At 49.1% G+C, this 15,127-nt stretch overlaps 1 protein-coding gene across 1 annotated transcript in view; it reads right to left on the bottom strand.

Moving 5' to 3' along the window:
• Nucleotides 1-15,127, bottom strand: part of ANKRD13C (ankyrin repeat domain 13C) — an 893,039-nt gene that overhangs the window by 740,543 nt on the left and 137,369 nt on the right. The window contains exon 3 of the mRNA XM_069641918.1: nt 7,380-7,484. Coding sequence (XP_069498019.1) covers nt 7,380-7,484 — 105 coding nt within the window. The remainder of the gene's footprint in view (nt 1-7,379; nt 7,485-15,127) is intronic.

Here is a 15,127-nt window from a genome sequence, read left to right as displayed (position 1 = left end):
ATCGCAAATGCTAGTAATAGGTCTCGACCCATGTTCGATCTGATAAGTGTTGCCATAGCCTTGCTCACCTTATTCCCCTCTCCGTAACTCCTTGCCCTCATAGGTTGCGTCATAGTACAATTCTCTCTCCGCCAGGGTCTTGACTTTGTCCATTTGATCCTGTATTTTTAGCAGGTGTTCCTTCCCTATGACCGCAGATTGCTGGATCTCGAGGTCCCTTCACACACGTTCAGTCTGGTGCAAGTCCTTCCCGATTTCTTTCAGCGCACCGTAGGATTTCTAGTTGGCCCCTCAGCCACACTTTAAATGTTTCCCATACCGATCTTTGGGTTTGCACTGAACCTGTATTTCGGACGAAAAAGTCCTCTTCAATTCTAAGCAGTTCAATCACAGCTTCATCCTTCAACAGATAAGAGGGCATGCGCCAGTTTCGAGTAGTGTGTTACAATTACATGCAAAAGCATGCGTGATCTTCTTAATGGCATGTTTCTTTTGCAGGAAGAGTATGTCGACCTTATGTCGGTTTGCATATGCAATTATCTTACTTGCTTTTAGCACCCTTATATTCCATGTGAGCAGCTTAATCTCTTGCTCTTTCTGCATCATTAATGTCGGTGTCGTAGGTTTGTCGTGGCCTGCTTCTCAACTCCCGCCGCGCCATGTTCCATGCGCCACCCCCCCGTCTGTGTTTTCGTGCATCTCGTTCATCTCCCCGCTCCGACTCATTTTCCATGTCAGCTTGTGTATTCCTGGTCTATGTTCCATGAAGTAGCTTGTCCCCTCTAACAAGTGGGCAACTGGCCCAACTCCCTACCCACCCGCCACACTCACTATCCCTCCAAATGGATAGTGGGTTCCCTTCCAAAAACTTCAACCTTTGAAAAAAATGGGCAGCTCTGCACGGTTAATCTTCCCTTTTCCATCTGCCAACCAGAACGCCTAGAGGGCTGCTGCACTGTTAAATGTATCCAGGAGTCTTGGTCTACTGTATACTTCAGGGCTCCTCATGCATCTTCAAGTGTTTGGCCAGGATTGTGGGTTCTTCTCTCTTAAAGGCTGTGGAATATTACGCTCTATGTACACCATGGCCTCACCGGGGGATTCAAAGAAATTAGTCTTCCCAGCGTGTTGCAGAATGAGTTTAGCAACATTGCATAAGGGATGGAACATGCCCCAAGTGCTCTCTTGATCAAAAGCACGGTGAGCGGTTGTACTCCATTTGAAAAGTCAGGGTATGTGTGTATCCTGGTGGAGTCATATGCTAGAGTACCCTTCTCACGAGACAGACATAGGATCATGTCCCTACCGCGATAATTAAGGAGACTGCCAATAACTGTGCGTGGCGGTGCCCCAGGTTTGGGAGGGGGTGGGGGAGTAGTCAAGGCTCAGTGGGCTCTCTCAATTAAGAACTGCTGTGAGAAATGCGCGTCCGGGAGGACGGCTCGGATTACTTCTTCCATAAACACCTCCATTGGAACATTAAGTTGTTTTTCAGCCAGTCCAACCACCCTGATATTGTGGCATGACCTAGATTCCAAGTCTTCGCACTTCATTTGAACTAGGTTCAAGTTCTTTTTGATGGCTTGTGTGTCCTTGCCATGGTTGGTTACAGTGTCCTCCACAGTACTTATCCGGCCTTATTCCACAACACGTGCGTTCACCTGCTGGCGGTCTGCTTTTATGGATGATATAGTGCTTCCTATATCGTCTAGTTTAGAATTGACTGCAGCGAATCCCGCTTGTAGTGCCATCATATAGGAACCTGATTAGTCATTGGTTGTGCTCTGCGACTCTAGTGGGTTGGCCCGTACTGATCCAGCGTTTCTGTCCCAAATGATAGCGTTGGTGACCGCGTTCATGGGTCCCTTTTTGTTCACTTTATTGTCTCTGGGCATAACTATGTAAGGGCTGTGTGCCGGCGCTCAGGGTGGTGCTTTCTATTGGTATCAGATTCTATATATGGCTCCACGTTTGCCACTTGATGTCGTTATGTGCTACTATAGTGCCACTCAGCACAGGTCCCCCATCCCACCATCATATGTGCCCGTTGTTGCAGTGTCCGATTCAGTCTCCCTTGGGGAAGAGGGAGGCGATGGGTGCCATGGAGGCGTGGGATGCCGCCACCTCTTAGCCGGCAGTTCCCACAGTGTCAATGGGGTGGGCGGAACTGGTGGAGCGCGGGAGGGGCCGTCGGCATCCTCCTCTGTATCTCCAACACCAGCGAGTGGAGGGTCGAAAGGATGTCCAGTTAGTGAAAGATCTTTTCCCGGTACCTGGGGGAAGAGGGGCGGTAGGTGCGCTGGGCCCAGGGCCCTTCGCCGTCTCCAACGGCGGTAGCCCCATCGTAGTCGCCGTCACGCCCGTCATGAGGCAATTCCCTTACTCCCCACTCGTCGTCATCGTCGTCTCCATAGTCGGTGTGGATGGAAAGGATCCCATCCTTGTTTGCTGAAGAAATGTCTGTTCCTTGGAGACCTTCACCGCCCCCTGCCCCCTTTCTTCGGCTCCCGAGGGGTCGGTCTCAGGCTGAGGTCCGGCATCCTCTTCTCTATGTTCTTCTCAACAGGCTCTCTCGAAGCCTCCCTCCTGGGAGGAATAGACACCCTGGCCGTCGTCAGGGTACCCTGGGCCGGGTCTGCCTCTACGGCCTTCGAGAGTGATGCCACCACCACCTCAATGTAGGGGGGCGATTTTGCCTGGTGCACCTGGGCCTTCACAGAAAGGCTGGACCCCTTGTCTTGCTTGGCCTTCACGGCGGGGTCAGACCCCTTATCTCCTTTGGCCTTCTTCATCGCGGGTAGGCTGGCCACCTTCTCCTATTTGGCCTTCTCCAGATTCTCTCTCAGCTCCCCCGGGTTAGCAGACTTCCTCTTGGACGAAGAACCAAAGTGCTGACTGGAGATCGATGCAGATGGGGATGGGGATGACAATTGCGCCCCCAACAGTCGCAGGAGACGCAGCGACCAACGGAAGTGGACTTGCAGTGCTTGGCCTTATGTTGGGCCCCCACGGGTGGGGAGCCCTCAAAGGACTTGGAAGCCAGCTCAGGTTTGCCGGATCCAGGAGAGGCATGCGCCTGGGAACCACCCGGGGCAGAGGCCTTGGTCCGCAGCCACGACTAACCGTTGGGGTCGATCCTCCATTGTGCGCTTCGTGAAGCCACGGCAAATCACAATCTTCTTCCTTATGCGTTGGGTGCAGGCAGTACAGACACTGGGAATCTTTGTCATCCATGTACACATTTCGCAAACCGCAGTCGGAGCAAAGCTTGAAGAGGGAAGCGCCGTTCGTCCCGTCTGATATGATCCACGCGGTGTAGGCCTGAAGAACTTCTGGAAGCTTCCAAGAAGAACACTCGATTTCTGCCCTTGAGGGTCAATGAAAGATGGCAAAAAACGGGTCCCGGTTAATCGGAAGAATAAGCGATGGAGCACACAGGATCGAGTGACCAAAAAATAGAGTTTTCCTAGCCAAAAAAGCAAAAAACGCAGAAAAGCTTGAACAGCGAAGCACAAGGACTATCAACATTAGAATGTGCGGTAAAAATCTGAAGATGGCTGCCAGAGGAGGGGCTTAGGTAGAAGGCAGTCATTGGCTGGGGGCAGTATGACCCTGATCCCAGTAATTGCTTTATAGGAGAAAGACAGTTTAGAAACAAAACTGAAACGGTTTCTTTTACCGAGGAGTCCTAGCCCGACGGGGAATATTCATGAGCATTTGAATCCATGCCAGACACCATGCTGGAGAAGGGGACCTTTCTGTAATGCCTCAGACAAAGGGGACAATGTACTTTGTGGCTTTTGCGGTGGTACAGGGGTGCCATGTATTGGTTGAACAGCCAGGGAGAGAGGTTAGACCCTTGGTGGACTCCACACGTAGAGAGAGATGAAAGGAAGGATCCAAGTTGGACCTGGGAGGGTTGATCAGAGAGGAACAAAGCCAGCCAGGCCAGGGCCAGGACAGCGATACCCAGGTTATCACAGAATCGGAGGAGCAGGATGGCGTGGTTGTCTGTATCAAAGGCAGAAGAGAGATCGAGTAGAATGAGGACAGAGGGAAGATTAGAATTGAGATTAGGGAGCAGGTCGTCACAGATGTTCAGGAGAGAGGTTTCTGTACTTCTGGCAGCTCGGAAGCCAGACTGATGGTCATGGAGGCAGCCAACAGGCATAAACACGTTACTAAAATGGACAGAGCCAAACGACAATTAAAACTATAGTTTGCATTGTAAGAAACAAAACACAGTTAATGCAAACACTAATCTTGCTCCAACAATTTGGTTCTCTTCTGAAACGGCTCTAAGTGCAGCTTGTATTTGGAGACTCCTCTAACAACCACCACAGGGAGTATGTGTAAATGAAATAAACCCACAGAACCGTAATAGTTTCAATCAGTTAAGGGCTGCCCAAACAGAATGTTCACCATTATAAACACACCAATAACCTTTTATAAAAGGTAGTTTTCAGTTTCAGAATCAACTCTTAAAACTGTATTATGCTCAATCAAAACGGCCAAATTCCTCTTGGACTACAGATTATGGTCATTGGTTTCCATTTGCAATATCGTGGGAATATGATACCACAAGACAGTCAAATTGTCTAATAAATATTACAAAAAGCTACAGCAACAATTCAATACCCATTAGAAATTCAGAATCTGACATATTTGGCAAGTGTATAGCACAATCTCAGGTAAGCAAAGAATATGAAAACAATGAATTTAAGAATTTCTAGAGTAGGCAAATTTATAACCACAAACAAAACTTGGGCCTAATCCAATCATAAAATACAAATCCAAAACATGAAACTAAAACAAGCAAAATAGATTTAAAGACATTTCAGACACAAATTGACTCCTGAAAATTTGAATACATAAATACCCTGCCAAACTGCTTTTACCTTTTGGAACAGTACTTTTAACTTCAAGTTAAAAAATATGTCCTAAGGTGAGTGCATATTTTTTACTACTGTCAATTCTATCCAAATATAAAATGTAATCTTGTGTCATACTGGTTCAATTAAAATGCTGTGCTGTTGGTTGGCCCAACTGGAAGACAGATATTTGGTTATTTAAGATACATACAAAATAGAGTTAGAATTCATGCATCACAGAACCCAAACTAAAAAGTAACGTCTGAGGCATGGGGAGGTTTTTCAACCGAGTTCTCTGCAGGAGATTTAATCATGAAAGATAGTATTTGAAGCCCATTGAACAAGTGTGTGCTGGTGGTGGGAAATAAGTTTCAAACCTTCATAATAAGCATATCTTTTCCACAAAAGATCACCATGCGCACACCATAAGAAGGAACCTGGGCCAAGGTGGGTGCCATGTCCACCTACAATCACGTTTTTGTTCCCAAATGGACCCTGCTTAAGATGGTCTCAACTGGCCGTAAATGTATAGATTTTTTACTAACTTGCCCCTTCCCATATTGTTTAGTCTTATACAAGATTGGTGTGATGTTTTGTCTTGAAGTTTATTGGACTATCATTTTGCTCGGCTAGATTTCTTATGACTATTCTGCGATTTCACTGCCATCATTAATTAAAGTACCAATTCAACGAGGAAGCAAGAAAAGCATTGATGACATGAAGGAGTGGTTATAGCACATGGCCCAGGTTTGATTCGATGGATGATATCGTATGCATAGGTGGGTTTGTGGAAAGGATGTTGGGAGTTCCGCGTTTGAAATTTTGACCAGTCACATACACTGATGGAGAACGAGTGGCGCCGTCATTGATATATGCACCAATTGAGATTTTATCGACAAAAGTTTGTTATGGCATCACATTTTTTCAGTGACCATGCAATGGGTGAGAGTTTTTCTGTGAGGGGATTTAAGTGCAGCTATTTGACCTGAAAGGTCTGCTTTTGACACCTCAATTATTCTCACAGTTATTGTTTCTGTTTTTAAGAGTAGGCCGATGTTTGAGCACTGCCAATCTATTTCTTTACCAAACCTTCTCTGCTTGACAGAAAGCATGCTTGCTGTTCATGGGCTAAGTGGATCAGGGGTGAGGCGGCAGTGATTTTTTCTAGACCCGGACCAGTTTCCATGGTCGTTGGGGAGGATGGTCAGGCTGAGATGAAAAGCAGTTGACATCCACAGTTGGCGAGGTGGCATTTGTTGGGGCGTAGGTGCAGACCACCACTGCTTCTATGGGAATTCCTGCAAGGGGAGACAAACTATGAGGGGGGGGGGGGCTGGCAGGTGTCACCCTTGGTGGATTGGGTGTTGCCCTTGGTTATTAGGAATACAGGCGATAAGGATTCTGATAGTGTCATGATCTAATCAATCCTGATCGAAAGGGGCAAGCCATTGAATGTGTGGTTTAGAGGACAGGATCCAGAAAAGTGTTGCTTTACAGGGGGAAGAGGTCTGACAGAATGTTTGATGTCCAGAGTGTTGATAAAGTCTATGAAGGCCTTATTCGCCAAATCCTTTGCTGCAGTTTCATGATGGCCAACGTCACAGAGAGATATGGTGTTCCCACTGCTGAACGATGCAATCATTCGGTAACAGTCACACAAAAAACCTGAGGTCGGTAGAGATTAAACGAGATTTGCGTATGGGTGAGGGTAAGTGACAGTCAAGGTGCTGCATGGATGCCAGATTAGTGGCCATGTAGACTTATCAATGCCTTTGAGGCCACCACATGTGCTCAGCACTGACTCTACATGTGGGATGCTATACCTTGGGGGGGGATGACGACAGAGTTAAGTAGGAGTATGTGAGACTGAACGGTTATTAAAAATGGCATCTAGGTTAAAAGTGTGAATACACTCAGTGAGCAACTTGTAGGACCACTGTATGAACACAAGCATCACCCTACTGCTCCAGGGGTGGATTGGGTAAGTGACCAGAGCAATCAGTATCAGATTGCGGAAGCTGCGAGCGAATGGTTACAGACACAGGAATGATGGATACTGCGATTAAAGTAACAGTAGAGAGCGATGATCAACCTGGCCCGTGCACGCCCCACCAAGAAAGTCCTACGTCAGATTCCTCCGTTTGTGTGGTACACCTGGGCTATGGACATCCAGGTGGGATGTGAGAAAAAAGAAGAATGTGGTGCCACATGACTAGTCTGACCAATTGGAGCACAACCGGGTAGGTTTTGTCATTGTTGGCTGTCAAGGCTCTAGACAGTAGGGGTACTGGGGGTGGAGGGGAGGAGTTGATGGAATCTAAAGTATGGCTGATTTGCAGTTATAGTGGGGACCTTTAAGGCAAAGGGTGCTGAAACAAATTAAATGCTATCAATCCGACACCTGAACACACAGAATTACAAACAAAAGGTATTTATATTTAATTGAGACAATGCAACTTTCCCATCCGAGTACCATACAAATTTAAAAATTAATTTTGGAAGTCTTACTCATTTGTCGGTCTCCAAAGCTGATGGCTTCAGCGAGCGGACTCCAGCCCTGAGCATTTTTCACCTTAACAGGAGCATTGTGTGCCAGAAGCAAATGGGCACACTCTGTAAGATAAAGATTGACACAGGAGCTTGATTCAAAACGCTCAACAAATTTAACAAAGACTGAATCCTGAAAATAAAATCATGCACCTGCATTTTAAAACCGGCACTAGCACACAATCCTTTCAGAATGGGGGCCAGTTGGTCAGGAGGGATCTCAGTAACCTGGTAACAAATTACAATTGTTCATCCAGTGAGAACGATGTATTGCAAAACAATGCAAACTCATATCCCCACAGCACCCAATCATTCAGAAATTGACTACTCTTCATGGAAGAAGCTGTGCACATTTGGGGAACATGTGGGGAAAGGCCCTCCACCCCCCAAAACAAAATTTAAATATCAACCTTCGATCCATTGTGTGCCTTTGTAGCTAATGCATTGCAAACTCTCTTAGTGAGTCAGATCTGCCTACTTGTCATCAATGTTTTTTTACCCCTCATCGCTTGCTTTATGTTTTTGTGGCCTCATAGCGGGTTTGATGAGTTTTGTTGAATAGGTTCAACTGCTCGAGTACTCAGCATCTTTTTTGCTAGGTCTACACGTTTAATCAAAATGAAAGAACAAGTTACTTTCTTACCTGGTAAACTTCTTTCAATGGGATGCTTTGTAACATTTTCGGCATCAGCGTCCTGCGTCAATGACGTCGATACGCTGTCCTCTAGGGCCTCCGTCGAGCCGACGTCACCAGATGTTATAAGTAGGACGCACAACGCCCGTAGCCTCAGTTGTAGTTTTTTCCCAGAACGTGTGGCACCAATCTCCTGCCAGAATGACTACAGAAAGCCTTGCAGAAACAAAAGCTGCAATCGCATAAGAAATTCTGTAGAGGGGCAGGTAGGGAGGGAGCGATGTGGAATACGTCATCGGAACATCCCATCGAAAGAACGTTACCAGGTAAGAAAGTAACTTGTTCTTCGAAGGGATTGGTTCCTCCGACATATTCCACATCTATGACAGACTCCCAAAGCAGTACCAACGTATGGAGGTGGGAAAAGAATTTAGAATTCACAATCAAATTGCAGAATAGAGGACTGCCTTACCAAAGGCCAAATCTTGCCCATGGACAGTATCCAGTGAGTAGTGTTTGACAAAGGTATGGAGAGAAGCCCATGTGGCTGCGTCACAAATGTTATGAATGGGAACATCCCTCTCCAGAGCAGTGGAAGCAGCCACACTCCTAGAAGAATGTGCCCTCAAGCCTACCGGAGGGTCCTTACCCGCCAGACGGTAGCATTCCGTGCTGGTCATGATAATCCATCTGGACAAGGTCTGCTTAGTAACAGCTTGACCCAAACGCCTTCCAGCGTATCCTACAAAGAGCTGATTGTCCACTCTGACCCGGGACATGCGTGAGATGTAGAAGCTTAACGCTCTCCTAGGATCCAACCTATGAAGCCCCTCTTCCTTACCAGGATGCGGAGGAGGATAGAACACCGGAAGAATGACCTTCTGGCTTAAATGAAATTCCGACAACCTTCGGAAGAAAAGAAGGACGAACCCTAAGGACAACCCTGTCCTTATGGAACACTGAAGGGTGGTTTAGCAAATAGTGCCTGCAACTCACTCACTCTGCGAGCATAAGTAACCGCAACTGAAAATACAGTTTTAAATGTCAACAGTCTCAAAGGGCAAGAATGTAAAGACTCAAAAGGAGCTCCTGTGAGGAATTTTAGAACCAGGAAAGGTGACGGTGGGAACACATTAGTGAAACTGGGAAATCAAAGGAATCTTAAAATAAGAACACTCCTCCGACGAGCGCTTAAATATGGACAGCACCGCCAGGTAACCTTTAATGGTACCCATTTGCAGGCCCTTGTAGGCTAATGAAAGGAAAAAAAGACAGAGCCACAGGAATGGCACATGAAAAAGGATCCACATTCTTAACCCTGCACCAGTCGCAGAACTTTCTCCAACGGCACAGGGACTTTATTGCAGGGCTTCTGGCCGAAAGCAAAACCCTTCATCACGTCTTCAGGGAGGTCCCAATACTTACACCTCAATCTTTCAAAGCCAAGCATGAAGGTTAAGGGACTTGACCTCTGGATGGAGAACCGGACCCCCCTCCCGTGAGAGCAGATCGTCTTGGTAGGGAAGACAACTTGGAGGGCAGATGGACATGTCGAGAAGGTCCAGGTACCACGTTCTCATGGCCCATGCCAGAGCAATGAGGATCATTCGGGAACGTAACCTCCACAGCACTTGCGTTTCCTCCAGTCCCCATCATTCCGCGTACAGCAGTGGGAAGGACCACTCCACTCCGAAGGCTTCTCTTGGAGGAAATTCCCGCAAGCACAATCTTTCGCACTTCCGGTTGACAGTGGTGCCGAAGAGATCCACTTGTGGGGTCCCCCAAAGGCGATGATTTCCAGGAGAATCTCCTGAGCCAGCTCCCACTCGTGAGAGTCCGTGCTCTGCCTGCTCAGAGCATCCGCTGCCACGTTTTCGTCTCCGGCCAGATGAACTGCCGAGATCGAAATTTCCTGCTGGATGGCCCAGAACCAGAGCTGCATCGCCTCTCTGCACAGAGGGAGAGACCCTGCCCTTCCTTTTTGTTGAAGTAGTGCATGGCAACTGTGTTGTCCGTCAGAATCGGGACATTCTTCCCTCGAACAGACGGCAGAAAAGCCTTCAGGGCTAGCCTGACGGCCCTCAGCTCCAACAGATTGATATGGAGTCTGGACTCTGACGGAGACCAACAACCGCTGACTGTCAACTCGCTGGCATGAGCTCCCCATCCCGTGAGGGACGCGTCCATCACGAGTCACCTCCGGCCAGGGTAGCCAAAATGGAGCCCCCTTCATCAGAATGCCTTCCACAGCCCACCACAGAAGATCCTGGGCGACCGAGGGCGGCACCTGAACGGGGTCCGACTTCCTGCCGGAGGACTGCGACCACTGCAGCTTGAGAGCCCATTGCAGAAATCTCATTGACAACCTGGCCTCTGGCACCAGAAGAATGCAGGATGCCATGAGGCAGAGTAACCTCAAAAACTCGAACGGCAGGAGACTCTGGGCATGTCGAAACTTGTACACCATCTGCAGAATGTGATGAGCCCTCACCTGGGGAGGCCAACACTGCCCCAGGGATGTGTCGAGCACTGCTCCGATGTACTGGAGCCGCTGGGTAGGTGTCAAGTGGGACTTGAAGTTGAGGGAGAAGCCCAGCTTGTGAAGGGAGTGGCAGGTGACTGACAGATCCAGGACTTGCTCGGGAGCGCGCACCCTGATCAACCAATCGTCCAGGTAGGGGTAGACGTGAATCCCCTTTTCCTGAGATACGCTGCCACCACCACCATGAGCTTGGTGAAGACCCTCAGGGCAGAGGTCAGTCCGAACGGCAGGACCCAAAACTGAAAATGCGAGTCACCAACCGCGAACCTCAGGTACTTCTTGTGCTTGGGATGAATCGACACATGAAAGTAAGCGTCCTTGAGGTCTAGAGACACCAACTAGTCCTGAAGTTGAAGGGCCTGAAGGAGAGTAACCATCTTTAACTTGTCCTTCCTGAGGAGCTTGTTCAAACCACGCAAGTCGATGATGGGTCTCAATCCCCCGTCTTTTCGGGATCAAAAAATATGGGGAATACCATCCCTTGTTCCTTTCCGCTACAGGCACCAGTTATATGGCGCCTTTCTCCTGCAGGGATTTGATTACCTGCGCAAGGAGCGGATCCAGACTCTTCAAAGAGAGATTCCCTGGTGGATTGTCGTGAGGCCTCTGCCAGAAAGGAAGACAGTAGCCATGGGCTACGATCTTCAGAACCCACACATCTGAAGTAATGGGACGCCATTCTACAAGATACTGCGCCAGCCTTCCACCAACCGGCGAACCATGGGACATGGCCCCATGACTGAGCTGAAGCGGCTGCGGCAGTGCCCGAGGGCAAACGGGCAACTGCCCGAGCGGCCTTTGCACCTCAAGTACCCTGTTTTTCAACTCTGGTACTCCTACGGTCGCTCCTTTGACTTGCAGCTCCCCTCGATCTACCGAAGGAAGATTAGTATTGAAAGGAACCTCCCCTCCATTGCTGTCCCCTAGGACGAAAAGGCGGAGGTTGGCGAACTGCAGCGCTCAACGACTTCACTGCAGCTTTGGAGGTCTGCAACCTCTCAAGGCTCTCGTCAGCCTTGCTGCCAAAAAGATGTTCACCATCAAAGGGCATGTTGAGAAGTCGGGCTTGTACGTCGGAAGCAAACCCCGACTTGCGCAGATTTGCGTGGTTGCGGATCACGGTGCTCGCCACCATAGATCGGCTGACACAGTCTGCCATGTCCAGACCCGACTGAATGGATTCACACATGGCATCCTTGCCATCCTGAACGAGGGTAACAAAACCATCCCGTTCCTCCCCTTCAGGAATATATTCAGCCACCAAAGATACACAATTCCACAGAGTGCGAGTGAAACGGGTGTGAGTGAAACGTGCTAAGGCACACACAGAGTTGGCTGCCTGTAAAGCCATACCCCCTGAAGAAAACTTTCTTCGCTCAGCCATCAAAATGCTTGTCGTCCCTATCAGGAGGGATGGTAGGGTACGACGCCTGCTTTGCTGGGGCCGTAGCCGCCTGCACCACCAAACTCTCCTGAGTGGGGTGTGTAGTCAAGTAGCAGGGGTCGCTACTGGCTGGATGGTATTTTTTCGGCAACAACTTGCTCACTGCCAGGAGACTCTCTGGAGCAGTCCAAGCCACCGCCACCCTTCTCTGTGAAGCCATATGAAATGGCAGCACCGGGTCAGTGGGCGGACCCTGGTCAATTGTCAGGTCATCCTGCCGAAAATCCACTGGTGGCGCAGACCACCCCAAGTACTCCGTCACCCTCGACATGAGTCGTCTGTACGAAGATTCAGCATGCGTACCAGGCTCAGGCCTGCCAAACTCACCTCCGGGGAGGTATCAAGACCACGGGTGTCGTGCAAAGACTGACGCAGGTCTTCCAACTGGCTATGACCAGATAACAGTTCATCAGGAACCAAACCTTCCTCAGACCCTTCATCCACCTCAGAGATGTAATCCAGAGGCTGGAATAAATCCCTGGATGAAGGCACAGAAAAAAGGCTCAAATACAGGCCTTACTGACCTCTTCAGGGCCTTCCTCAGAGTTTCCACCGATGCATGGGGTACCTCCGGTAAAGCCTCCATAAAAGGCGTTGAGGGAGTCGACAAAATCAGCGTCGAGCAGGGGCGCCGATGGCTTCGATAGAGGCCTCGAGGGCGTTGCCTCGAGCGTGTCCTTCAACGGCCTTGGCACCGATGGCGTCGACGTCTTCTTAGAAGACCTCACAGGCACTACCGGTCTCGAGGACCAGGACCTGGAGCGGGCATGGTAGAGCGATCCACCTTGTCCGACCGGGACCTCAAAGATTCCCAGTGATCGTGCCGACTGCCCGAGCCCGAAGGTGTGCGAACGATGGCCCTAGCGCGTTCCTTGCCGGCTTCTCTCGAAGGCGCGGACGGAACGGAGCCCTGCGACTCGAAAATCGCCATCTTTTCCTTACGAAATGCGTCCCATTCTGCAGGAGTGTAATGCTTGGTAGGACACAGTTAGGCGACCGGTGACGGCGCTTCCGCAAGTGCCTCGAAGAGGCAGAGGAATGGCGGGAACCACTCCGGAACCGAGACCCCCCCTGGACTTACACCGACGATGCAGAGAGTCTCCCCTCGAATAGTCGGTCGAAAGCCCAGCGGATTTCTTTTTTTTCGGGGCTTGGAAACCCTACCTACCGACACAGCTTCTTTCGCTCCCGCAAGGCCTTAGATGTCAAAGACTGGCATTCGTCACAGCCATCGGTGGCGTGGTCCTCGCCGAGGCACCAGAGGCAGACGTCGTGCAGGTCCGTAAGTAACATCTTGGAACCGCAGTACCGACACTTCTTGAATCCCAACCGCGGGGTAGAAGAAGAAGAAGAAGACATGATAATTTCACAAACCAAGTTCGAAGAACCGATAGAATCAGAAGAACCGAGGCGCGCCGAGATATCCGAAGCGAAGATATTTGCGGAAAAAACGGAACTGAGGCTATGGGCGTCGTGCATCCTACTTATAACATCCGGTGACGTCAGCTCGACGGCAGCCCTCGAGGACAGCGTATCGACATCATCGACGCATACGCCAAAAACTTTCCGAAGCAGCACAGCTGTGGTGATTACCTGTCATAGATGTGGAATACATCGGAGGAAACAATCCCTTCGAAACTTATATACTGAATTTCTTACAGTGGCATGACAAATTACCATAAAGAGCAACAAGCACATGGGTAAAGATAGCAGGCCAGCGGCAGCAGGTCTTCAGATCAGCAGGCAACTTGGTAGAGGGACATGGAGGTAGGCCCAGATAAACGATTGGTTGGGCACAAATCACATTAATCCGCAGAAGCACAGAACAGCTAGTTTGCCATGGTGATCACCTGGTGGAAGGCACCAAGGTCCAGGATTACCACACTATTCGAACACTAGACCTCTAGATTCAGGACAGGTTCTTACAGAAGCAGTCTATGGAGGATGATGAGATGAGAAGATGATCATTGTTGCGTGAGCTCCTGCATGCTGGCTTTTACTTGCAGCTCTACTGTATTGTTGGGGAGACATTTATATTTTACTCTTTTCATTTACAGAAAGGAAAAGGCAGCCCAGCGAGGCTTAGTTATTCGTCTGGAATGGAGGTAGGGAGGGAGTTGTGGTAGACATGGTGTTGTGGTAAAGACATTCAAATGCAGTTGGTTACTGTCACAATTAACTTTACTTAATTACAGGTGGTCTAAAGCAGTATTCAAAGTTAACAAAACGGTGGAAAATATGGGACTAAGGGATGTAAAAAACATAAGTCAGCTTCTTTGTAGCATACAGTTCCCTTAGCCGTGCCCTCAAAGTATATGAATGACAAGCCTCTTCCACGAGGGATCCTTTGAAGCACAGAATGACAGCTAGATCCAAGGGATACTGTGCCCCTGAAATTTATTTTCTAGTATATTTGGGCAAGGACATCATGAGCCATTAGCTAGATTCTGCTCGGATGCGCACTTCTACTGGATAATTTTTTAATTGGCACTGTGGCAAAAGGTTCTAGCAAAATATCCATGCATAACCTTGGTGGCATATAATAAAAACACAATCTTTCTGTTGAAAATTAACCTTGTAAGCATACTGCGATTAACTGGTGTGGCTTGCTTCCTGTACATCCTCTGACAAACTGGCCTGCCGCCTGCTCCAAAGCCAAAACCGGCTCTGCCCGCAACTAGAAGAGAGCTCTCATCCAAACCCACATCTCTGCAGCATCCAACAACTCGCCCAAACTCTAACATCTGCAAGGAGCTGCCCAATCCTGCTGCAGTCACTACCTCTCCTGTCCCCTCCCAGGCCCTCTGCACAGCCCTGGCTTCTTATTTCATCTCTAAAACTCAGGACATCCTGCTCTTCCTCTACTCGCCCATTTTCCTCTGGTCCTTCTGTGGCCACCTCTCCTCAGCCTTTCCCCTGTTCTCCCCCAGACAAGGTTTCTAGACAAGTCTGATCTCTGAAAGTCTCGTCAAAACAGGTTCTCCCCTGTTCCTCTAAAACCATCAAGGACCACTGACACCCTGGATCCTGCTTTGCCCGACTTCTGCAACCACTCCTTCGCCACTGGAGTCTTCCCTTCCCCTCTGAAG

This window comes from Ambystoma mexicanum, chromosome 1q (genome assembly GCF_040938575.1).
Source record: "Ambystoma mexicanum isolate Mex_15411 chromosome 1q, UKY_AmexF1_1, whole genome shotgun sequence".
Taxonomy (NCBI): domain Eukaryota; kingdom Metazoa; phylum Chordata; class Amphibia; order Caudata; family Ambystomatidae; genus Ambystoma; species Ambystoma mexicanum.
Note: the sequence above shows the minus strand (reverse complement) of the source record. Positions and strands in the feature narration are given on the sequence as shown.